Source organism: Euprymna scolopes, chromosome 10 (genome assembly GCF_053919585.1).
Source record: "Euprymna scolopes isolate OS-2025 chromosome 10, ASM5391958v1, whole genome shotgun sequence".
Lineage (NCBI taxonomy): Eukaryota > Metazoa > Mollusca > Cephalopoda > Sepiida > Sepiolidae > Euprymna > Euprymna scolopes.
The window spans coordinates 137,532,996-137,558,222 of NC_136491.1; the positions used below are offsets into that span (position 1 = coordinate 137,532,996).

The 25,227-nt window shown below is 34.1% G+C and overlaps 1 protein-coding gene across 11 annotated transcripts in view; it reads right to left on the reverse strand.

The window, feature by feature from the left end:
• LOC145286300 (uncharacterized) overlaps positions 1 to 25,227 on the reverse strand; it is a 408,045-nt gene that overhangs the window by 29,997 nt on the left and 352,821 nt on the right. For all 11 annotated transcript variants that reach the window (XM_080135169.1, XM_080135163.1, XM_080135168.1 and 8 more), the window contains 3 exons: positions 13,142 to 13,363; positions 11,744 to 11,842; positions 117 to 244 (listed from right to left, as the gene is read on the reverse strand). In XM_080135169.1, the coding sequence (XP_079991295.1) occupies positions 117 to 244; positions 11,744 to 11,842; positions 13,142 to 13,363 (449 nt within the window). The remainder of the gene's footprint in view (positions 1 to 116; positions 245 to 11,743; positions 11,843 to 13,141; positions 13,364 to 25,227) is intronic.

A 25,227-nucleotide genomic window follows, 5' to 3' on the forward strand; every position in this document is an offset into this window, starting at 1 on the left:
AAGAGATATGAATAATAAAAAAAAAAAAAAATAGCAAAAATGATAGGAAGTGTGTGAGGGTGGGGAAGAGGAACAAAATGAAAAATGAATATGAAAAAGTGTTTAGATTGACTTACTTCCTTATTAATCAGTGTCTGTTGCCATCTCCACCGTCTATACAGCGCTCCACGGTATGTCTCTTTTGTCATCGTGTCATAAAGAGCTTTACGAAGTATCAAATCTCTATCATGCACACCCCACATAGCTGAAGCGGAAGCAAAAGACGTAGTGAATCAAGCAGAGGAGACATCAACAGTTGATAAAATACAAACAAGAAAATGTGGAGTGAATAAAATAACAGATTTTTTTTTTAATCAATTAGTAAGGCTGTGACAACAGCATATTCTTTTCATTGTTTTGACTCTTGAGTATATATCCGTTAATATCGTATATGTTTTTATATAGACTGATGTGGTTCTCGGTTGATTGACTGTGTCGGATATATACTTGAGAGTCAAATCAATGAAAAAAATATTTTGTTGTCACAGCTTTACTAATTAGTCACCACTTATCCAGGTCAAAAGCCACTCAAGGATAAAGGTTAATGAGATTGAATAATTATCAGCTGAATGATGAAGAAGAATATGAGAGGAATGAAAATGATTAATCTTTTTCATGGATACGGTTATTTCGTAACAAAAAAAAAAAAAAAATCAACAAAATACAAACAAGAAAACGCAGAAAAAACAAACTTGAAACAGAATTTTTTTTTTTTTGGGGGGGGGGGGGATACATCCGACTTCAAGTATCTAAGAATCAGCAAATACTAAAGGGACAATTTTTTATATTCTCTTACTGTCTTTTAGTCTTCACATTTTATGAGCGATGTTTCTGACAAAGGGGTAAGAATTGCTGTTTTCTAGGTCAGAATCTATCCATCTAACACTTGTTGTTTGTTAATTTTTTAAAAACTTTCTTTTAACTCCTAACATCGAGTGGCTTGATGCCTTGTCTGGAGCAATTTCGATAAAAAAAATATAGAAATCGCTCCAGATAAGTCATGAAGCCAATTTCATGTATAGAGATACAAAAAAATAAAATTTTAAAATATGCCCTCAAGGCAAATAAGTATTAGATGGATGGGTTCTGACCCAGAAAACAACACTTCTTACCCCTTTGTCAGAAACGTTGCTCATGGAATGTGAGGACTAAAGGACAAAATAAATGAAGCAAAAGTTATGGTTGCTAAAAGTAAACCTCAGGTCCACTTTCTGCTTTATTTTTGTAAGACTTTTTTTTTTTTAAAAACTTCCAATTGTCTTTGTATATAAGGCATAATTATGTGGACACACTAGTTTTTAGTAGATCACGAAAGTTAAGCAACGTTGAATCTGGTCAGTACCAGATGGGTGACCATTTGGGATTACCAGATGCTGTATGTAGGAGGACATTGACACCTCCCTGCAAAAAGTTGCAAAAACCTAATGTCGTCATCTTCCCTAATGGGGATATACATGCGACTGGGGACCTCTCGTGAATTTCATACTTCCATGGAACTTTCTCCTTTTGAGGAAGCCGGTTAAATCTGCATATGATTAGTGCTGTGTGTTTTCAATTGTCTTTGCAGATTTGTTTACAAAAATGGTCCACCTTTTCTTGCATACTGTTACTTCAAAACAAGACATAGAAAAATGCTGGAAATTATCTTAAATTTCAATTTGACCAATCATATTTGGTCATTATGAGAATAACATGAGCATCACATAATACGTTTTGTCCTCATTATTATTTTTTATGGGCATTCTCCAAGTCAGCTTAACCTGAAGGCACGTGGTTCATGAACAGATTAAATTAGGCAAGAGAAGAAACTACTCACAAAAGCAGCAGTGTACTTGTTTACCAGCTCGGGTTTGGTATCAACAAAAGAAAAAGTATAGTGGGGAAGGTTATCTCAATATTCCATAAGAATCTTTCACTTAGTGATACAAGCCATATGCTAGCTAACAGTTGATAAAAAAACCGCTGGCGGAATCTCTAGTGCAAAAACGTTAAGTATTTTTATTTATTTATTTTTTTTTTTCTAAACTAATCTTAAATGTTTTGTTACATTGTTTTTAAATTTACTTTTCGTGTTTTATGTATTTTGTCTGTATTTCTCCTGTCTTTTTGTCTGTATTCCGTCTTATCCGCCCCCCCCCCCTGCTACAAAGCTGAACGATGAAAACAAACAATCAAAATGCCGGCAACTAACGAAAAAAAAAAAAAAAAAAAAAAAAAATGCCGGAAATTATTCTCTAGAGTAGATAAACTTGGGACTTTATTTAAGTAGTATACTTAATATATACTATTACTGCAAGCTTGCCTGTATTGGAAATACTTTCTTCATGCTGGCGAATCATACTATCTTATATAGTTAGTCTTATGTTCAAGTACATTCGAAATATAATACAGTGCAAAGAAACAGTCACTCATGAAAACGAACCTCCTAAATTAAAACCTTGAATAATTATTTAAACTCTAATGTAAATTAATATTTAGCAGACTTTGCAAATTGATAATAGTTAATTATTGGATTTTAATTAATTATAAGATGAAACTTTAATGATTCAAACTAGATAGATAACGACAAACTTCCACCCATTAATATGGGAGGGGAGATTATCACCAGAAGTGTCAGGAATTATTAACTTCGCACCGGACTTACTACTTAGATATAAATAAGTCACTTGTACCCATTCCCCTTCCCCCCCCCCCTTTTTTTTTTTTTAATGGAGAGTAGATAATACAGTGGATGTGTTATCGGCAGCTCCAGTAACTCTCGCTTCTCCTATTTTGTCATTCAGTCCTCATTCAATGAGTGATTTTTCTGACAAAGGGTGAAGAAAAAGCTGCTTAAAGGTCGGTACTACTTGGTGACCAGTAGTCTGAGATGTCGGAAATTTTTCTGTCTCTGTCTGTCCTTGTGGCCATGTCACTAGTAAGGGTGCTGGAGGTAAACGTTTTGTCTGGGCTGACGTTATCCGCCTGATAGTCAGGGACCCGAACCTTGGATTAACCACTAAGGAGGCTGTCCTATCAGCAGGCGCAAAGTACTGGGACTGCTGTATTGCCATTTGGTGAGTGGATCTGGACCATGCAGTAGTCTCTGGTGGGGCCTCTCGATGACATACTAGTGGGTAATTATTACGGCTTTACCTTTTCGTGTGCTACAAATAAAAAAATTTTCCTGTCTTTTTCTCTCTTACTTTCCCTCTCTGTACTGCTCTAACCAAGTATGCCGACCTATTCCACAAATCCCAAAACCTCAACATGAAATATCTCCAGAATAAAAACTCGATTAAACCTAGAACCCCATCTTCCAGCGTAGACCCCTACTACCAGGTCTCCTTCTCCAATATCAGGGGTCTACGTTCCAACCTTCCAGAGGTTGAAACCCAATTACAGGAGACGAAACCGGACATATTATTTCTAAGTGAAACTGGAATAGGGCCGACCACTTCCCTAGATGAGTTCATAATTAATGGATACTCCAATTTAACAGCTAAATCTGACACCCAAGATCGCCATGGGCATGGAATATGTGCCTACATTAAGGATGGCTTCCCATGTGGCAGGGATATCTCTAGAGAAGATCCTAATTTACCCTATATGTGCTTCAGGGTTGCACTTGCTAACACCACTGCATTTATATTTGCCCTCTATAGGCCCCACAACAGCGGAGTTACTATCTTTAAGAGCATATCTGAGAAAATAGACCACATGCTGTCTTCACATCCCTCGGCTAACATCCACATCTGTGGTGACTTCAACGTCCATAACGTGGAATGGCTGACCCATTCAAATAAGACAGATGATGAGGGGAGGTTTTGTCATGATTTTGCCATTGCTTATGACCTCACTCAGTTCGCGAACCCACCCGTGTGCCCGATACACCCAATCAATATGCAAGCCTCTTAGACCTTTTTCTCTCAACTTCCCCTGAGCTATGTTCATGTACCGTTCATTCTCCTCTAGGATCCTCCGACCACTCCGTCGTATCAGTTAAGATAAAAACGAAATGTAAGAAGCCCCCAGACGTACCCCTCCACCGTACTGTATACCGATACTCTATGGCTGACTGGGATAGCTTCCGTACATTCATATCTGATTTACCTCTGCACTCCATGTTTAAAAAGGAAGTGTCCTCTATAGTATCAGATCTGACCGAATGGTTAATTGTAGGCATTGACCAATTCATACCATCTAAAAAATTCCAACAAAAACCTAAAAGCCAGCCATGGTTCTCCCCAGAATGTGCTGCTTCTATCGCGCACAGAAATCACTTTTTCCATAGCTACCAACGTAATAGATGCACTGAGACTAAAGCTGCTTTCAGGACTGCCAGCAACCACTGTAAAAGAGTAATAAAAAATGCAAGAGAGCTATATGCCCAGTCTGTTAAATCCAAGGTAGCTGATCAGCGGCTTGGTTCTCACCAGTTTTGGCAAATAACAAATAGGATCCTGAACAGAAGTGTGCGTTCTATCCCAACCATTATCAATGGACCAGAGGTCATCTCGTCAGCGTCAGTATTTGCAAAGAACTTTGCAGCTAATTCTACCCTATGCGACGAAGGCCATCAACTCCCCATATTTCCTCCTATAACACAGACCAAGCTAGGTAACATACAAATATCCATGCATGAGGCAGCCAAGCTAATAAAAAACCTAGATTCCAGTAAAGCAACTGGCCCTGATGGCATCCCAATTATAGTGTTAAAAAAGCTTCAACCAGAACTTGCTCCCATACTTACGAAACTATTTAAGCGCTGCCTTAAGGAGAAGTGCTTTCCGACCCCCTGGAAGACCTCATCAGTTTGCCCTGTATTTAAGAATTCAGGTGATAAGTCATCTCCCTCTCAGTACAGACCAATAAGTCTCCTCTGTGTTATGAGTAAGTTGCTGGAATCAATATTAAATAGAGAAATAGTCAACCACCTCAGCAGGAATAACCTTCTTAGTGACACATAATATGGTTTCCGCTCTGCAAGATCTACCGCAGATGTGCTGACGGTTATATCCCACAGGATTAGTGAATCTCTTGACAAAGGCTTCCTTTCTAGGGCAATTGCTCTTGACATATCAAAGGCCTTCAACAAGGTATGGCATAAGGGTCTACTTCACAAGACTTCCAGCTACGGTATAACTGGAAATGTTTTCTCAATCATTAAATCATTTCTCTCCGATAGGCTCATAAGAGTAGTGGTAGATGGACAAAAATCAGAGGCCTGCAATATAAATGCTGGGGTCCCTCAGGGGTCAATCCTGGGCCCAACTCTCTTCCTGATCTACATCAATGACCTCCCTAAACACATACTTAAATCATTTGTTGACATCTATGCTGATGACACGACCATCTACAGCAACACATCAAAGGCTGTAAATGACAAAGTTCTCTCTGATTCTCTCTCCTCTGATCTCGAGCGCGTGGTTCAGTGGGGGAAGATGTGGCTAGTTACCTTTAATGCATCCAAAACCAAACTCCTATCCTTACATCATCAACGCTCTGATCCCCATCTGGCATCAATTGTGATGGATGGCTCTCGTCTGGGTGAGGCCCTGTGTTTTGACAAGCTTCTGGGTTTGACCTTTACTCCTGATCTGAAATGGAACACGTACATCAAGTCTGTTGCCAAGGTCGCTGGAAAGATGGTGGGATCCTTCTACCGCTCCAGAAGATATCTCACTACTGATGCAATTCTCTATCTATATAAAAGCCAAGTACGTCCAAGGATGGAATACTGTTGCCATATCTGGGCAGGAGCTGCCAAAAACAGCCTATCCTGCCTTGACAGAGTACAAAATAGACTTTGTGGCTTAGTGGGGGATGCCTTTTTCTCTACCCTGCAACCCCTCTCTCACAGAAGAGACGTTGCGAGCCTATCCTTGTTTTATCGTTATTTTCATGGCAGGTGCTCGTCTGAACTCCAATCCCTGGTCCCCCCTCGCCAATCTTTCACGAAAAACACCCGTCTAGCTGAATCCACTGTGAAAAATTTCCCCCACTCTATATCTGTGCCTAAATCAAAACGCGGATTCCATGAACAAAGCTTCTTTCTTAGAACTGCACACCTGTGGAACTCTGTTCCGTCTGCCTGCTTCCCTCCGGACTACAACTTGGATGTCTTCAAGTCTAATGTTAACAAATTCCTAATGAACCGCCCCCTTAAGTAAACACTCCATCAAATCTCCACACTAACGTAATGTACTTGCAATAACCCTTATCCCTGAGTGGCTTCCGGGCCTTGATAAGTGGTGATCACTGTGTAATAAAAAAAAAAAAAAAAAAAAAAAAAAGCACCAAGTGAAAGATTGTTTCAGCAATCTGCCCCACTAGTAAAGAACTTGTGTTTGTAGCTGTATTTTTTATATGTGGCATTAATTTGCAGATGAGAGGAATCGCTGCTTTAAGAGGAAGGAATTATGGAGGACAGACAGTTAAGTATTTGACAGATGAGAGAAAACATTGGAACAGAGATTTGTTGGTATGAATTGCAGTGTTAGTAAAGAGGAGTTCCGCCAGTTTTTCTTTCAGATCAGATACGGAGAAAAATTGTCATAAATTTTGCTTTGATTATATTTGTTTTTTTTTGTTTTTTTTTTGTGGGAGTCAGGGGCATTGAGTGATACGATTTGCTTCGATTATTAGTCGTTACGGGCCTTTTTGGTAGTCAGCTTAATTTAAGACACATATGACCAGGTTAGATCAGAGACCAGGGACGTGCAGAAGGGTGGTTGCTATACGTGCCTAAGCACCTGCCGCTTTTAATCATGTTTTAAAAGTGCCCTTTTCAGAGGAATATATTATAGGCTTGTGCTCCACTGAGATATTGTTTTTTTTTCACTTGAGCACCTGCCCTGAAAAAGTTCTCTGCATGTCACTGTCAGGGACGTAGAATTTCTGAAAAGAATCATCCATGAAAAGGTTCAATGGTTTGTTGTGTTAAGTTGGAAATTATCTGAAATAGTTAAAGTATCTGCTGCATTTTCGAATATACAAGCAAATGATTATGTTGAATCCAGTAGAATGGGAGTGTTCATGAATTAGCCAAAATTTCTATAACAAATCACGTATGAAATGATTAATGAAACTTTGATTGCTTCTGAAGATTGTTTATGACAGATATTTGTTGATATTGGATTTGAATATGGTCATGTTATACTCTACAGAATCCAAAAACAAGTCTACAATCAAATAGCCCCAACTTAACAGACAAGCATCAAAATTCCGCCTCTTCATTGTTGATGTCCTTAGATGCAGGATAGCCTTCTACTCTTAAGAGGTTTTCCTCCTGAACTGATAAACTTTGGAATTCCCTCTCCGTTTTCTGCTTCCCATGTTGCATTAACATGCAGAAGTTTAAATATAATGTGAACAAACATCTCACTGCTTAATTCCATGCAGTTCCCCGTTAGACACAATCCTAAATAGTAGCAATATATCTTGTCTAGGGTTATAAAAAAAAAAAACCAAATTTTACCAAATATATGCCACTACCACTTATCACGGCATTATCACACCACTTGACACTCATATACCCGTGTCCTCAAATGGCCTTCAGGCCTTGATAAGCCGTGATTTTCTAGTAACAAATAAATCAAATTGACAGTGCAACCATTTATATAAAATGAAGACATTACATTGGGCCTTTGTCATTCCAAATCTGGCAAGCAAGATAGAAGATGGCACTATGCCAAGACTTCTGGCAGGAAATTCTTATTTTCTCTCAAATTATCGGCTCGTCAAAACGAGGCTAACTTTTACTACTTTATCGATCAAATTAATTCTCAACCTGTTAAGTGGCCTTTGGAGTATTTCTATCAGATGAATAATTTTTTCTTTTATTCTTTTTAGAGTTCTATATTAAAATCTAATAAGCTATTTAGTCAGCTTCATTTATAACTTTGATAGATTCAGAGTCTATATTTATGTATTAAAATACAGAGTGAGTAACCATTTTAGTCACATGAAAGAAAATTTAAATTATTACATAATTGGCGATATGTATCTAGTGTTGAACCTGTGGATATACAGATTGTCCACAAAGTCTTTAGACAATTTTATAAATTTACTAGCAGATGTATCCAGCGTATTAAACGTAATATCAAAAATTCTTTAAAAATAAATATAAAATTTTAGAAAAAAAGTGGAAAGAAACCAAGTCATGTGCATGCAAGTATTATGTTTTTTTTCTAAACAATTCAATTCTTGTAAGTAAAACAAAAATAAAAAGTAAAAAAGAAAAAAATACTCAAACTAAGATCGAAACCAAAACCTAAAGGCAGCAAGTCAATTATGATAACCATTAGGCCAACTTGCCACAATCTTTAAAAAGTGTTTTCAAACCTACTTATTCTTAACATAAGGAAGCTGTCATGTGAACGATTCGTGCATGCGCAGTAACAAAACAGTTGCCAAACAGATAACAATATATCAATTAATCAAATATTTTTAATAAGAAATGGATTGTCGAAAAAACCTAGCAGATAATGAATTTTATTAATAGATTTTCACCAATACGATTTGTAATAGTAGTAGCAATAGAAATAGTATACCGATACATTGTAACTGACCAATTTTTACTCACAAGACTTTCATTTTATAATTTGTAACCTCATATATATATATGGCGTGATCACATTGACACACTGGTTCCTATTAGATTATTGAAATTAAGCTATCTTGAACCTGGTTAGTACTGAATGAGTAGGTGTGTCAGAAATTTCGTGAAAAATAGTGAATAATTCCACCCGTCTTTCCAAGCTTATAACTCCTCGAAAAATGTAATTCAAGCCCTATTTTTTTTTTTTTTCAATTAAAGGAGCAAGGACCAAGGTTTCATTAAAAAAAAACCAACAAAAAAAACAAACATGTTTTTTTTTTTTAAAAAAGGTTTTAAACTTCGGACTTTATAGGTAAATTTCTAAAAAACACTACTTTTTTTGTTTTAAATTTGAATATATTATTTATTGACCTTTTCTCTTCAATTTGTGATATATAAAACTTTGGTGAGTAAATTAATTATTTACTTTTTAATAGACACTTGAAAATGGGGCGGGGGCGTGAATTAAAAAAAAAAAACGTTTGTCTAAAATATTATATTCGGTTATTGGAAAGAGCATAGAATTTCACATTGACCCTGAAAATATTGTAAAAATAGAATCAATAGAAAAATTTTGATAGATTTTTAAAGTTTAAAGATTGAAAAATATTGAGTTTGTAAAATTCATTATTGTTTTTTAAAAAATAAAAAAAAATATTTCTATTACTTTTAAAACAATTTTAATAGTTTATTTTGGAAGTATAATCCATAAAGAAAATAAACAACCCACTTTTAAAAGAGAAATTACGAGTTTTTTATATTTTATTCGCAGTTTCGTGTTAGGGGTGTCAAAAATTCCTACAAAAATTCTGATACACCTACTGAATGAGTGACCATTTGGGAACATCAGGTATTGTATGTGTTTGTATACTTATTTTGGCATTGTTTCCAGTCATCCTGGATGTCTCCTTGCCATTGGAATTGAGCTGTGCCGATTTAGGAGTAATGTATTTGGAGTTTGCACAGATTTTGCTTCACAATTACACGTGTAGACAACCTTACAGGGGATGTCCATTATCTCTAGAGACTGAACAGAGGCCTATAACAATATATATATGTGTGTGTGTGTGTGTGTGTGTGTGTGTGTGTGTGTGTGTATAAAAAAGTCAAATTTTTATTTAGAAATTTTTGGATCCAGGCAATGCCGGGTAACCCCGCTAGTTTATAATATATATATATATATAAGTCAGTCTGTGTTTAGTGTTATGGAAATGAATATGTTAATACAACATTAAAGTTTGAATAAATATTTCACAGAATGTATAAACACTATTGAAATTTTCCTTTTGATTCCATCTGGGGCCACTAGAGAGAATTATCGGTTATGTCAATAAAATATTATTGATATAACCGATAATTCCCTCTTTAAGCTAATAAAAAAAATTGTTTTATGTTTAATTATTACTAAACATAAAACAAATTTTTTTTATAAATTTTTTTTGTTTGTTTTATAAATCAAATAAGATTAATCAAAAATATCTCAGTGAAACATGTATTTAAACAGTTAAATTATTTTCATTGGTATTCTTCAGGCTCAAAATAATTAGATAAAAATAAAAAATGTTTTAGAACTTTATTAATAAAAAAAAAACTGTTTCGTGTTTTGACTGTTTGTTAGTAGTTTATTTAACAGCAATATCCTTTACTTTCTATCTATGCCTAAATCTAAGCAAAAATTCCATAAGCAGAGTTTTTTTTTCATAGAACTGCTCCTCTGTGGAACAATACCATGGAGCTGCTTTCTGACTCATTATGACATGGTCGTTTTCAAGTCCAACGTGAACAGATTCTTGAAGAGTTGTCCTCTAAAATAAATTATCAAACTCCAGGCCTTAATGAGTGGTGACTAAATATGATTAAAAAAAACAAAAAAACAAATAAACAAAAACAGACCTCATATTGTAAATCTTACTTTTTTATTTTTTTTTTTTTCCTAAACTTTTTCACAGCAAAAATTGTAAAAATGAATATATTTGAAAGTATTTTTTCTTATAAACAATCTATCAATCTATCCCCATATGGGCAGGACCAAGTGAATACCATGATTCACTAATAAAAACTAAAACAATTGAACCACTAACCTGATCACGGCCAGGTGTCACTGATGCACCAAGACTATGCCAAAGCAATTCAGGAATTTCCATGGAGGCAATCACTAAAGAAATCTCCAACACTGTAAATATTTACTTTCTTCCCATCACAAGATGTGACACAAGGTTGGAAAGCCAGAAAAGTCAAGCTAGTGCCCCTAAAGGAGGGGCACACAGGCCTTTTAAAAATTGCTTGAGCAGCTCCATCAGCATTCCCTGGTAGGGGCGCCTTAGGCGGTAAGCAATAAACTTACTGTATCTGTATCAAACCAATGCATTTGTAATATTTTATATTAAACAATGATGGTCGTTTTTCGTAAGCACATAGTTTACGCACATTATGTTTTTACTTGTGAGCAATCATGACACAAATCCAATAAGGTCTATTTATGTATCGTTGCTTCTTTCATCATCACTAAGTTTCCTGGGTGGCCATGATATCGCGTCCAGTGGTTGGCAATCTTCTGTTTAATTAAGACAAATAAAACTACTCATGCATAGAAAACACAATAGAGGTTTTATTGAGAGAGAGAGAGAGAGAGTTTACTCAAGGAGGGGGGGGGAAATGTGACTAATTAACTATTTACTTCTTAACTTATTTTTCTAACTTGGGAATTAAGAGACACAGACAGGCAGAATCTCAAGATAACATTCTCTTAGATTATCTTTACACTGTCGGACACATCTTGTTTCTATCGCTTCCCAACCAAAACTGACTACAAACTCACTGTTCTCTCGCTCAAACACATGATGTCATTTTTCTTGTCACATTGTTCAACACCTGCTTTCTAGTGTGTTTTAGTTGACCTTTGGTGTCCACTTCAATCATGTCACCTGTCGCTAGATATATTTGTTTGCTGCCAGGTTATCCTGACATTTACTAATGTAACTCTTGCCAAAATTCAAAATAGCTAACTCAATCGCTACCTACCAGCGTAGGGTCCCAATATATAACCCAATATAAGAGAATTGTAAAACTAATGGAATCATTAAAAATTAATGCTTTAAACACAAGGAACTGTTGGTTACTTACCTAAGGAAGCAGCATGCAGCAAGCAGTTGCCATCTCCAGTGGTGGCCATAGGCATTAGGCGTTGACATACTCCAACAGTGGCCCACCAATTCAAACGGCCTGGCAATATATAAAACATATTTCATGTAAAACAATGCAGGCTTCATTACTTAAACAAAAAAAAAAATTATATAGTCTTCTGCCTATATTTACAGTACTCTTTTCTTTATAGGGCAGAGGTTATTTTCTAATTAGATTAACGTGTCGATCATTATTATAGTCATGATTATTCAAGTAGAAATAACTAATGGCAAGTGAATAATTATCTTTGTGCAGATTCCAGAGTTGATCCTCATTCAATCCTGGGCAATATTGGGTCTCCCTGCTAGTTTCAAATAAATGCATTTTAGGTAAAAAATACTATTACATACTTACATATCACGTCGCAATTAGTGAATAAAAAAAATAAATAGCAGATACATTGCATGAAAGAAATAGCAAGTGTTGTACAAGATGGAACAATAAAATTATCACCCTAGAAAAGCCATGATTCCATTTTTGTTTGATGAAAACCGTTTTTTTGCAGGTCATCTATTAGTTGGCCAGTTGTGTACAAACCCCAATAGCAATAGGAACCTTCTATTATGTCTGAAAATGGCACAAAGTTCAACAACCAAGATTGGAGATGCACCACTATACAACTCATGCTTTCTACCGATCCAAGTTATGACAACAGGACCATTGCCAGCACCCTCAAAATGCATCACTGGATTGCCATGAATAAGAGGGATATGTCCAGAGTGATGAAAACAAAGTTTCCAGCCACAGTTACGGTCTTTGGTGTGGTTTCACATGAAGGTCACATCATGTCATCTCACATCTTCGAAATCAGCTTGAAAGTCGACACCAAAGTGTATCTGGATGTGCTGAAAGGTGTGGTGATCCCCTAGTGCAATCAGGTAGCTGCTGGCAGATGCTGGGTGTGGCAGCAAAACTTGGTGGCAGCACAAAAGTCCAAAGAGAAGGAGTTCTACGACTTCGTACACTTTTCTCACTAGCTTCCTTCCTTCATCGACCTGAACCTATTGGACTACTTAGTTATGTCTCATACGTCGAGAACATCACCAACATGACCTCCCACAACACCAAAGCCAGCTTGATCGCCACCATTCGCTGAGCTCCCACCGGCGCTTGTAGAAAAGGCATGCTCCCAGTTCCGGACCCGTATTGAGGTGGTGATTGAGGCTGAAGGCAGCTACATTGAATAGATGTCAGCTCTACTACATAATCAAGTTACCTGAATTGATTTTTTTTTTTAATAAAAGTTGTAAAATAAAGCTATAGTATTGTTTTCTTTAGGGCGACAAATTTATCGTTCCACCCTGTAGAGCTTAAGATGAAGAACATGAAAACGCTTACCCGCTTGCTCTAGCGACACAAGAGTTGAAGTCTCAACAAGATCTCGCTCCAAAAATATCCGGAAGTCCTCTGAATAAACAGACATATCGGGTAAAACAAATGTCTGGGTATACATGTGGTCATGGCTGGCTTCCTCAATATCCTGCAGAACATCATTACGAACCTTACTCACTAGCGACACATTTTCGTCTGTATTTGATATTCCTCGCTTTAACTTATGATCTGAAACGAGAACAATTACAAAACTCGTTTATGCAAATTTTCGGTGTTTCTGTAGTAAAATTTTGAACAAACGCATTTCAGGTAAAAATACTATCATGGATGCATGTGCCATGTCGAACTTAGTATAAATTCCAAAAATTATGAAAAACGATCCAGTAGGAAAAAGTAATTACAAGTAAAAATAGAAGTTATTGAATCAGCATATATGTTACTGAATTTTTGAGATGAGGATTAGTTATTTGTATCATTTTGATTCTTCCTACTATTGGTTTCATATTGAGTGTCATTTTCACAACATTTCGGTGGATGTAACCTCTGATCTTCTTCAGATGTATCTTGTCTAATTCAGGAATGTTTCTATCGAACTTGAGAATCTGGATGGAATTCCCGAGTTCAACAAAATTTGTCTGAAAAAGGTCGGTGGTTACATTGACAGAAACACTGTAAAAATCACTCTCAAGATAAAAACAGTAGCCCGAAATATCAAAATAATACAAATAACCAATCCTCATCTCAAAAATTCACTAATGTATTATCGAATTTTATTGCATGTTTTAATGTAGAAGAGTTGTGTGACCAATTCAATATGACAAATTGACTTATCTCCCTTAATTTTCTTTGAAATCAACCATAAAAAAAAAAATAGAACATGTCAAACTGCTTTTATCTGATTTTTTATGCACAATAATCTATCTATATATATCTATAAAAGTGAAATTGTCTGTGTGTGTATGTGTGTACATTTCTCTACAAAACTACTCTGCCAATTTTCAGTCTGCAGACTTGAGATTTGACATAAAGGGTATTGAGATTTAGGAAAATCCTGTTAATCGGTTTTTGAACACAAATTTGACTGTCAAGGGGTCAAAGTTCAACGATTTGACCTCTGGAAACTCTACCAAACTCCTCTGCTAATTTTGGGTTTAAACACTTTTTAGATGTAGGTTACTTGGACATGGATCAAACTTTTTAATTTGATTTGTGCCCAAAACAAATGTTAAGGGGTAAAAATTGGGGTCCAAGTTAAAAAAATTTGACGTTTGCGGTCTACCAAATTACTTAGCCAATTTAAACATTTGAAGTTTTACATAAAGTATAGGGTAAGCTTTTCAATTGGTTTTTGGCCGAAAATTTGGCTGCCAAGGAGTAAAAGTTCAAAAGATTTGACCTTTGCGGTCTCTAGCAAACTATTCAGCCAATTTCAAGTCTAAACATTTGAAATTTTACATAAAGGGTTGGCTGTCAAGGGGTCAAAGTTCAACGATTTGACCTTTGAAAACTATTAAACTCCTCTGCCAATCTTGGGGCTAAATACTTGAAATTTTAGATGCAGGTTCCTTGGACATGGATCAAACTTTTTAACTTGATTTGAACCCAAAACAAATGTTAAGGGGTCAAAATTTAAAAAAAAATTGACCTCTCATCCAATGTTTGGTCGAAACATTTGAAATTTTACATACAGTGTATTCAGACATAGGGCAAGCTTTTTAATCGGTTTTGGGGCGAAAATTTGGCTGCCAAGAGATCAAAGTTGAAAGAGTTGACCTTTGCAGACTCTGCCAAACTCCTCCGACAATTTTGGGTCTAAACATTTGAAATTTTAGATGTAAGTTACCTAGATATGAGTCAAACTTTTTATGCACATAAAATTATAAACAGGGCCCGAGCAAAGCTGGGGTGAACTGCTAGTTACAAGCAAAAATATAATTTATTAAATTATATAGTTTTAATATCCGTTTTATGAGGGAACAGTTCTTTATGACCAATTCGCTATGACAAACTGATTTTATCTCTTGTACTTCCCTTAAAATCTGTCATTAAAAATATGGAAAATGTCAGATTGCTAATGTCTATGGTTTTTCTTTTGTGGAAAAAAAAAAAAAAAAAAAAGACGTAGCACATCTATTGGATCATTTTTTATAATTTTAAAAATTTATACTAATTTCAATATGACACATAAGTTTGTGATAGTATTTTTACCTTAAATGAACGTATAAGACATTAAAATCCAACCTTCATCGCCCTTCCAGCTCCATGGCAAATTGAACAGAGGTGTTGAGTCTCTATGGTTCCAAGTGAGCATGGTCTGAAGATAACGGTTTCAATCCTACCTTAAGTAAGCCAGAGGCCGAAACGTGATGAAACAACAAAAAAAAACAAAAAAACAAAAAAAGAACAATGAAGATGAGGATAACAGTCCACAAAAAAGAATGAATGAACAAATTATGAAGCCTCATCTCAAAAGGATTCCAAAAAATAAAAAAATAATGAAATAAATTTGAAATGTTATACCACACAAGCACCCAATTTTCTGAAATTAATATAAAATGGGGTTTGGGGGGGGGGTCTACAAAACCGACCCAACCATCTGCAAATGTAAAGAGAAAAAGCATATAATTGCAACGCTGTCTTGCCTGTCCTTTACCACCCAAGCAGTAGAGCTGAAAAAATCTTAAAGTGTCCACTGATGAAGCAAAGGACGGTGTAAAGAAATGGGGAAAACTGTTGCATAACCACCTGCTTCAAGGACATAGGTAAGAGAAAATCATAATTTTGTTAACGTGGTTAATGTCATTTGAATCCTGTTAGATGTAAGTGAGTACTATATTCTAGAAAGCAGATGGCATGGGGGATCGATTGAAAAATAAAAAAAGCTTACTTTCGCTAAAATATATGACTCTCTGACGCTGAATCTTTACAAAAAAAAAACAAAAAAAAAACACACAAAAAAAAACACCTTGAGTCATTGAAAAAATTATCTATAATAAACATTTTTTTTTTTTTTTTTTTTTATTACATTTTCACCCCAAACAAGGCACATTGTCACTTTGGTGTAGGGGGCTACTATCAGGGGAAACATCTACTGGGGTACTATGTAGGGATTAGGGCAGCGAGATGTTGGTTCACGTTGCACTTGAACTTATGCATGTCAGTACAGTTGGGGAAGCAGTGACCCGGAATGGAATTCCAAAGTCTAGCAGTTCTGGGGAAGAAACTACTGGAGTAGAAGGATCTTTTACATCTAGGGATCTCTACAGTGTGGGGGTGGGATTTTGCAGCTTGTCGGGTCTGTCGAGGGTGTTCACGTCGTGGGGGCACAAGTGCTTGCAGTTCTTCAGAGCATTCACCATTATAATACTTGTAGAACAGGCAGAGGGATGCAACGTTTCGACGATGGGACAGAGGCTGAAGTTTTGATGCCAGTTAAGGGCCTATCAGATTTGCGACTCTCTTTTGAACCCTGCCAAGGAGCGAGAGACAAGTAGCCGATGCACCGGCCCAAATATGACAGCAATACTCCATACATGGGCGAATAGTGGCCTTATAGAGGTACAGGATACTTTCGGGTGTTAAAAGTTTTCTAGCACGGTAGAGAGAGCCCACCTTCCTTGCAGCGGCCCTGGCAATGCCCTCGATGTAACTGTTCCAACTCATGTTTCCAGTGAACGTTAGGCCAAGGAGCTTGAGAGACGTACTCTCAGATAAAGAGTCGTTGGCCATTGCTATAGGTGGTAGAGAAGGTTTCTTGTAATTATTGAATGAAACCAGTTTTGTCTTGGTGGCATTGAACGTTACCATCCATTTTTGTCCCCATTCCACTACTGATTGGAGGTCATCCTCTAGTGTTTCTGCCATTACTTTAGATATATGTTCGTTTGTTTTCCTGTCGTGCCTGCTATAGAGTGTGGTGTCATCAGCATATATACCCATCTCAGAGGCAATCTTGTCGGGGAGGTCATTTATGAATATCAGGAACAGCAGAGGTCCCAGGATAGATCCCTGGGGCACTCCCGCATTTATATCATATTGTTTAGATGTACGACCGTCGAGGACAACCTGGATTTTTCTCTTATCTAAGAAGGATTTAATTACGTTAAGTATTCTACCAGTGATACCGTAAGATCTAATCTTCCTGAGGAGACCCTCATGCCACACCCTGTCAAAAGCCTTAGATATATCTAGAGCTACCGCTCGTCCCTCTCCCGCTTTGTCCAGTGAATGGTATATGCGTTCAGAGATTACAGTGAGGATGTCTGCCGTGGAACGGGCTTGTCTAAATCCATATTGACGGTCGGTCAGAAGTTTAGCATCTGTAAGGTGCTGGACTAGAGCATGGTTAATTAAGGTCTCAAATATTTTGGCAAAAAGTGGGAGGAGGCTAATAGGGCGATAATTTAATGGGTCAGTTCTTTCGCCAGAATTCTTGAATACTGGTACTACAGAAGCAGTTTTCCAACAGCTCGGAAAGCAAGATTCATTAAGGCATTTGTTGTAGAGTTTGGAGAGAACTGGAGCTACTTCGGCTGAGCACTTTTTTAATAGCACAGCTGGGATGAGGTCGGGTCCACATGCTTTGGAAGTGTCAAGGTTTTTTATGATAGCATGCACCTGAGCAGGGGTGATTTTCAGGTCGTCTAGCGTGGCGTCTGTCCGCATAGGAAATTGAGGTAGGGGGTGGTTTAGAGGGTCCAGTGTGGAGTTTGAGGCAAACCGACTGGCAAGCATGTTAGCCTTCTCGGTTGCTGAGCAAAGAACCTCGTGATTGTTGGTTAATGGGGGAATTGTTGATTGCTCATTATTTACTACACTGTTGTAGATTTTCCAGAAGTCACGAGTTCCTAGTTTTTGTGCTTCGATGCGTTTTTTCGTGGTTTCCGTAAATTCCCTCTTAGCTGTCGCTATTTCTTTCTTAACGTTACTTCTAGCTTCTATGTACTTCTGTCTGTTTGAACTGGACTTATGTCGATTAAACCTGCGGAATGCATGCTGCCTTTGAGCAATGGCAGTTGCGCAAGTCGAAGTAAACCATTGGGGAGAGTGGGGCTTGCTATAGAATTTCCGCATGGGAACATGCGCTTCGATTGCAGTTTTGAACCATAAAATTATATATATCATATATATATATATATATATATACACACACACACACACACACACTAGCATTTATGCCCGAGTGTTTGGAGGAGTATCTGGGAAAAAAAAAAAAAATGCTGTAAATTTTTTTTAATTTGACTCCTATTATGACCCCTTTACATTTATTGTTTGGGGCTCAAATCAAGTTATTAAGTTAGATCCATGTCCAACGAACCTATATCTAAAATTTCAAGTGTTTAGACCCAAAATTGTCGGAGGAGTTTGGTAGAGTGCTCAAAGGTCAAATCGTTGAACTTTGACCCCTTAACAGCCAAATTTCTGGCCGAAAACTGATCACGAAGATTTTCCGAAATCTCAGTACTCTGTATATCAAATTTAGAGTCTGTAGACTAAAAATTGACAGTTATTGCGTAGGGAAATGTACACAGACACGTTCACTTTTATAGATATATAGATAGTCTAAGCAAAAATATATACGTATACATAAATATATATGGAAACAATTTTTTGTTTACTGTAAAAATTTTACGCAAATATTATGCAAGTATAAATCATGTAGAATATCTGCATGAATATAATTACACGTAATAGTTAAATAAAGATGAGCATCCTATAAGAAAACCGAAAAAACTAATAGGGAATTAATTAAAATGAATGTTTAAAATAATGTGCAAATTAGCTAGAGTTTTTGCAGATGAATGCAATTGCACGATCCATATATAATAAAATTGTATTTTCTTTTTAAATAAATAGAAAAGAGGGGTTTTAATATGAATATCAATACACATAAAAGCAAAACGAATTCATAGGAGTATAGATACACACACACACACACAGTGGTAAGCTGCCCGGTATTGCCCGGTCATAAGATATGCTTAAATATATTTTAATTCACGCAAATTACATATTTATTATTATAGAGACAATCTCTATTGATTATTATATTGAACCTAATATAGTAGTGAGATCAAAACTAATATATATATATATATATAACTTGGTTATCATCAGCTAGAATCGAAACCAAAACATACAACTCTTCACTTTCCTTCCTTAGCCTCTGACCCACGTTCATATGCATATATTTATATACATATTCACTTGTCATCCCTTTTTTAAAAGATGAATCGCCTGATCATGGATTGGTTGGTTGGTTGTTTTTGTTTTAGGGTATATCAACCCTTTTCGGGTTATTTAATGCCGAATCCAAAGACTTTGAAGAAAAATTTTTTAATAGAATATATTTGTTGTTTTCAAGTCGGTTTCTATTTAACCCATAGTTGGAACCCTAACAGGTACTACCACTCCGGGTCAGAGTGGACCTGGGAGCAATGGTAATTAAAGGGTGGCTTCACACTCCCCAAAGCCCGCAAGCTTGGGCCTCACCACTGGATATAGTTTAAGGTCATATCCAGGACCCCATTGAGGGACTTTTACCCTCTGCAGGGGGGCAGTCGGTGTATTCTAATGCCCCACCAACAGGGCCCCTGATCGTGGAAGACGAGATTGAAGTAGGGGCGCACAGTCCACAAAGTCTTATATATACAATGTATGTATATATATATATATATATATATGTTGGAATAAGTAGAAATCTATAGTGATAAGCAAAACATCTAAAAACAAAAATAGGTTTAAAGCTCCCAAAATTCATATTAGAATTGTCTGCAAGAACACATGGCATAATGGATAAAGTACTACATAAAATTCACTCCTTCCACTTCTTCATTAAGGAACATTAAAAGGGAAAATTAAAAAAACAAACAAAAAGAAACCTCTTTAGGCCATGGTATTTCAAACCCAAATGCTTCTCATCAAAAGAGGGGAGGGACAAGTGAAAAAGTGATAAAACTGGACTTGAGAGAAAGACCTGGCCAGAGATATGTTTGTTTGGAAGACAATTTTTTAAAACCGTTCAACACATGCCAGTATGTAAAATCGATGTGAAACCAAACATGATGATTATGATGATGATTAGAGAAAAAAAAAAAACAATCAGTTTCACATCCTCACTATTTTTTGTCTCACTCTTTCTCATCAAACAGAAATTAAGGTAAAATTTTAGAGAAAAAGAAAAAAATACATTTAGAAAATGTAAAAAAATTGTCTTTTTTTTTCCATGTGTTTATGTGTAAGTGCCGTTTAAATCCGAATTTTTAAGTTTAAGGTAATAAAATGCAGCATTTTTTTAAAAATAAATATTCATTTAAAATCAACCTAGTTTCGCTGATATCATGTCATCATCAGTTTATATATTTATCCTTTTCCTTCCTCGGGGTATAGTGTCACTAGAGAAGTACAGTTTTGGTAATCTTTAATGATATTTTTTCTCAGATTTTCTAATTAACCTGAGATCTTTTTTTTTCCTCGTTGTAAGCACTGTTAAATTAAGCCAATGAAAAAGGTGTAAATTACAGCCAATGAAAATATAAGAGTAAATTACAGCCAATGAAAATATAAGAGTAAATTACAGCCAATGAAAATATAAGAGTAAATTACAGCCAATGAAAATAAAGGAGTAAATTACAGCCAATGAAAATAAAGGAGTAAATTACAGCCAATGAAAATATAAGAATAAATTACAATCAATGAGAATGAAACAGAGCTGCTGACATGTATTAATAGCAGTAACCGCATGACATGTATGATGTCACAGCAGAGGAAAAGAAAAACTAAGTAAAAAAGATGGTGAGAATGTTGGCAAGGTATACTGGCACGAGATTCACATGTGGGCACATGGAGGCATGAGGTACTTTTAAAGCATGTGTTTGACAGAGTTTTTTCAACTACATGGCGAATTAAGAGACTTTTAAAACAAAATGCAATGCGTTGTTGGAAATTACCCTTAATAAATGCCTTTTATTTCAACTAGAAAAAAAAATGAGTCAAAATTTCTTTCCTTTTGTGTTTCTTTGTGGTTACCTCTGCATGTGTTAACATGTTACAGTAATGTTACAAAATTTCTCCATACAATTCTTTCACTGTAGAGAACCCGTTGCTAACTTTATAAAATTGACTTGAATTAAATTTAAACATGCAAAAGTCAAGTATTATGGTTCAATTGTGCTTTAAATAGAAACATTCATTTTGAACATGCCTCTGTCTCATCAAAGAACCTACTGCTAATTTTATATTCTGGGATCTTCTGCCTGTGCGGTGATAAAACTTCTAAAATGCACATGTCATATTAGGCTGTATAAGTGTGTTAACTTTGATTAAAATCAGACTATTCCTTCTTTAATCAGATTCTTTTCAATTATCGATAATTATCAGAGGCATTTCAATACAAAGCCTATGTAAGAATATACCCAGACACATGAAGTCCATTTGTGTGAAATTGAAAAAAAAAAAACAAAAAAAAAACAGCCCAGCAGTTTTGGAGTCCAGAGAGAACTCACTCACTCTCTCTCTCACACACACACACACACACACACACACACACACACACACACAGCGCCTTTACATAAAAGGTGAGATAGCGATGCTATCTTACACTGTTTTCTTTGTTTCCTTGAAATTATTATGTCATGAAGAAATAAAGTGAATTTAACACTTGCTTACTTGTGACCCCCCCCCAATCATCATCATCATCATCATCACACAAACAACCTTAAAACACAATCTGTAATGATAGTTTTAAGTTGGTTTATATAACATCATTAAACGAACTGTTTTATTCAGTGTATTCTACACATAGAAACCCTTCACATAAACAACAATACTTCAAAACTTACTTTCCTCCATTAAACATGCTAATAAAAACTTAATAACATAACACTGCCTTCCTGGCCGGTTTTTTACATGTAAACTCTACAGTTGGTTACAATTAAAATACCGAACAGTTACTAAAAGATATTCAAATAAAATGCTAACATAAAAAAAAAAAACTGAGCAGTTTCTTTTATATAATTTGCAAATTAATGGTAATGTGGAGTGTGATTTAAAGTTCGATTGACAGGAAAAAGAAAAGTTAATTATGCAATACTCATGAAGTAGATTTGTTCCTCCCCCCCCTCCTCCCCAGATAAATTTTTACCTAATTAATGGTTGCCAACTTATGACCTAAAAACAAATGTGACAATTTTGCAAAGAAACCAATTTTCTTTGATTCATAGGAAATTTTCTTCAATATTTGCGCGCGCGTGCGTATATATATATATATATATATATACTCGGGTTTTTTTATTCAAAAGTAATGAACTAATGAATTCAACGAGGTTGTTAGATAGTGCTCAATAAAAAGAGCTGATAATACTTGTTTATTGTTATATAAACATGGTTACATCCTGCTGCTACAAATAGCCACTTGTTTCAATCAAACAACAGATATCATGAGGCAGCGACTTGACTATTCAAAAGTTCAATGAATAACCATTCATTGAACTTTTGAATAGTCAAGTCGCTGCCTCATGATATCTGTTGTTTGATTGAAACAAGTGGCTATTTGTAGCAGCAGGATGTAACCATGTTTATATAACAATAAACAAGTATATATATATATATATATATATATATATATATATATATATATATATATATATATATATATATATGTATATATATATATATATATATATGTATATATATATATATATATATATATATGTATATATGTATATATATATATATGTATATATATATATATATATATATGTATATATATATATATATATATATATATATATATATATATGTATATATATATATATATATATATATATATATATGTATATATATATGTATATATATATATATATATATATGTATATATATATGTATATATATATATATATATATATATATATATATATATGTATATATATATATATATATATATATATATATATATATATATATATATATATATATATATATATATATGTATATATATATATATATATATATGTATATATATATATATATATATATGTATATATATATATATATATATATGTATATATATATATATATATGTATATATATATATATATATATATGTATATATATATATATATATATATGTATATATATATATATATATATATGTATATATATATATATATATATATGTATATATATATATATATATATATGTATATATATATATATATATATATGTATATATATATATATATATATATATGTATATATATATATATATGTATATATATATATATATGTATATATATATATATATATGTATATATATATATATATATATATGTATATATATATATATATATATATGTATATATATATATATATATATATGTATATATATATATATATATATATGTATATATATATATATATGTATATGTATATATATATATATATGTATATATATATATATATATATATGTATATATATATATATATATATATGTATATATATATATATATATATATATGTATATATATATATATATGTATATATATATATATATGTATATATATATATATATATATATATATATATATATATATGTATATATATATATATATGTATATATATATATATATATATATATATATGTATATATATATATATGTATATATATATATATATATATATATGTATATATGTATATATATATATATATATATATATATATATATGTATATATATATATATATATATATATATATATATATATATATATATATATATATATATATATATATATATATGTATATATATATATATATATATATATATATATGTATGTATGTATGAGGTTGAGAAGAAAGTTCTTGCAGAATTTTTAATTTTGATTTCAAATGATGCATTTTCAAATAAGTTTTCATTGTAATACCTTTATTTTATAATTTTATATATCACTTTAAAAAGCGTTTTCCATTTACAATCGTTTTAAAACTATATCTTGAATCTGACGTTGAATATAAGATGGAACTTTCTGCATAAGAAATGCTTAAAAAACCGAAGCAATATCAAAAACGCCTTCAGTAACTTCATCGTCATCAGAACGAAAGATTTTTATATTACTAGCATAAATACACTTGTTTTATGTTGGCAAAAGTGTTGATTCTGATGGTGCTTATTTCGATCAATAAATTTTTTATTTGAGCTGAGATATGTATATATGAAAGAGAGAGAGAGAGAGAGGGAGGGAGGGAGAGAGAGATGGAGGGAGAGAGAGAGAGATGGAGGGAGGGAGAGAGAGAGAGATGGAGGGAGGGAGAGAGAGAGAGATGGAGGGAGGGAGAGAGAGAGAGATGGAGGGAGGGAGAGAGAGAGATGGAGGGAGGGAGAGAGAGAGATGGAGAGAGAGAGAGAGTCAAAAGACAGCTGCTCAGTGGAGACCACTTTATAATTAAAGCTCAAGAAAACGCATTCATTTTTTTTTTAAACCTGTTGGCCTGGACTTTTGTATCATAAACAAATCTTATGCTTTTATTATTAAATAATCGTGCACTCAATTTGATTCATTCATTTTATTCTACTTTTTGACCATGAATAGTTTTGTTTAAAAAAAAAAAAACACCCCCCAAAAAACCCCAACAAACAAAATCAGTTTTTATTATTGCAAGTGGTAAAATTGTTAATTTTAATCTTTATATAATTCTTCAATGTGAATAATTTTCCAAACATGCAACTTTTTCAGACATGAAGATTTTTTTTTATATTTATTTAAACACTAAAATATTACGGATTAATTCCAGTCAGCTAAATTAGAGTGAAATGGGTTTCAGCTTAGTTTAATTTTCACTACACATTTGAATGATTTCAATATAAAATATTTTTTAATATAAAATTACAAAACCAGATTCAACTGATTCATGAAATGTATCTTCACGCCAAAACGTTTCAATAAAAAAAAAAAAAAAAATTAAAAAAAAGAAAAAATCAATTCTGGACTGGCTATGTGCTTCATTTTCCCAAATTAATTAATCTCGGATCAAAGTCTGGATATGATGGTTTTGCTGTAGAGTTAAACGAACTGACAAATAATTTAGCACTAGTTTTA